Source organism: Vollenhovia emeryi, unplaced genomic scaffold, assembly GCF_000949405.1.
Source record: "Vollenhovia emeryi isolate VEMERY1.0 unplaced genomic scaffold, V.emery_V1.0 DF946619.1, whole genome shotgun sequence".
Classification (NCBI taxonomy): domain Eukaryota; kingdom Metazoa; phylum Arthropoda; class Insecta; order Hymenoptera; family Formicidae; genus Vollenhovia; species Vollenhovia emeryi.
Window position 1 is genome coordinate 1 of NW_011959747.1, and position 1,858 is coordinate 1,858.

General features: G+C 28.6%; 1 protein-coding gene across 2 annotated transcripts; it reads right to left on the reverse strand.

The window, feature by feature from the left end:
* Positions 1 to 7: 7 nt before the first annotated feature.
* Positions 8 to 1,726, reverse strand: LOC105559460 (mitochondrial ubiquitin ligase activator of NFKB 1-like). Of its 2 annotated transcripts, none has more exons than XM_012007760.1 (2): positions 1,207 to 1,726; positions 8 to 1,068 (listed from the first exon to the last, which is right to left on the reverse strand). In XM_012007760.1, the coding sequence occupies exons 1-2, from the start codon at positions 1,271 to 1,273 to the stop codon at positions 755 to 757; spliced, it is 381 nt and encodes a 126-aa protein (XP_011863150.1). In that variant the 5' UTR covers positions 1,274 to 1,726; the 3' UTR covers positions 8 to 754. The 2 variants fall into 2 exon arrangements, with proteins under 2 accessions (XP_011863150.1, XP_011863142.1); XM_012007752.1 differs by having other exon boundaries at positions 1,186 to 1,726.
* Between the last annotated feature and the right edge of the window lie 132 nt (positions 1,727 to 1,858).

Below are 1,858 nucleotides of genomic sequence, written 5' to 3' on the forward strand. Positions count from 1 at the left end.
CACTTGTGTTAAGTTATTACCTTGTGTGATTTATTGTCTGATATAAAAATAATATTTTGTATTTTTATAATCTTAGTGTCTCATATAATTTTTTCTAATCGCAATACCTAACACACTATTTATGACAATATTATAAAGAGAAGTAATCGATCTTTGGCATTACGTACATTTGTACAAAATAAAATCTCTATATAATCTCCATATAATCTCTATATAATAACGAATTATCTACATATATATTGGTTAAAGAAAACTGTCTTGACTTTAAAAAACTTAGATAACTGTAACTTCAATTTGTATGATCAAACAACTTTTAAAAGATAATATTTACCTTAAGAAATAAACTGGAGAAATGAAAATTTGTGAAATGAAAACTTAGATATAATTGGATAAAACAAATATGCATTATTTTATAATGACAGTTATTGTAGCAGTAACAATAAATGCTAGTAACATAGTTGTATGCTTTTTATCATTTTTATCTTTATATAATCTCTATAAATATTTATACGTGTTTTACAAATACGTGTTTATCTCATTTTGACACAATTCCTAATTTTGCAAGCAAGGACGTAATCAAATTACATATGAGGATATTTAAACTAACTTTTGAAAAAGAAATACATATTGCACAAGTATCACTTTAATTCTAACACAAAATAATTTTATCTTATCAAGTAATACTGCATTTTTTATATCGAAAACTTTTAGAGAGCCTTCTGTTTTTACGAAGAAATATTGTTTGGAGCAGACTTTATGATCTTATAACTCGAACATAGTTTTCATATGTTTCATTACATATCGGACAACGATTAGTTTCTAAACGTATAATGCATTCGATACAACAAGCGAGGTGACTGCAAGGTAGGAAAACGTGTGTTCGTTCGTTACTGTAACACACCGTACAAATATTTAAGGATGATTCTTCCTTGGATGTACTTGGACTATACTGCAGCATCCAGTGTACAGTATGAAATGGAAGATCTTCTGTATAGGCATTGCTCTCATTTGTAGATGAATGCAAATATCCGTAATCGTCTTCTGGAACTTCATATATTGATTCATCGTCTGTAAAAATAAAAGAGAAGAAGAAGAGTAAAAAATATAGTCTATAAATCTAGAAGAGAAAGATTAATTTTAATTGCATATTTTGAAGCAGCTTGAAGTGCTAAATAGTAATATTATCTTGTATATTTGCGATTCCACTTTCTGAATCAGAAGTAATATCAGTTGTCTGAGATTGTCCATGCTGTGTCATTTGTGTCGTTTGCATTATATCATGTGTATCTGTTGTCCTCTGTGTATCGGAAGAACTTTCACAATCTTGGTCTGGAAATAAATTATTTTAATATATTTTTGTGTAATTTATTTAATACATAACTAGTAAAGGAAACTAATAAAGAGAGAAAGAAGAGTTAAAATATAGTCTATAAATCTATGTGAGACAGATTAACTTTAATATCTTGAATTACTAACAAGGGACCGTTTCAAAGTGTCCTCCTCCGATTTGGATGAGCTTTGAATATGTTGTTTTCCAGCTAAAACTAAGAGACACATATTTTTTTATACGTGCTCTTACGCGCTTTTAGGGGGTGGAACACCCCTGTGAAAAAAATCGGTTTTTCTCTTTCGATGCGAATATCTCCGAAACTATAAGAGATAGAAAGTTCTCTTTTTTTTTTAATTAAATGGTTTCAAAAGTACTACAAAACGGCGAAAAAAGTTTTAAAAAATTGTGTGGGTGGGGGGGTGTTGCAAAATTTAAAAAAATTAAAATTTTTTCTTTCGCCGTTTTGTAGTACTTTTGAAACCATTTAATTAAAAAAAAAAGAGAACTTTCTATCTCTTATAGTTTCGG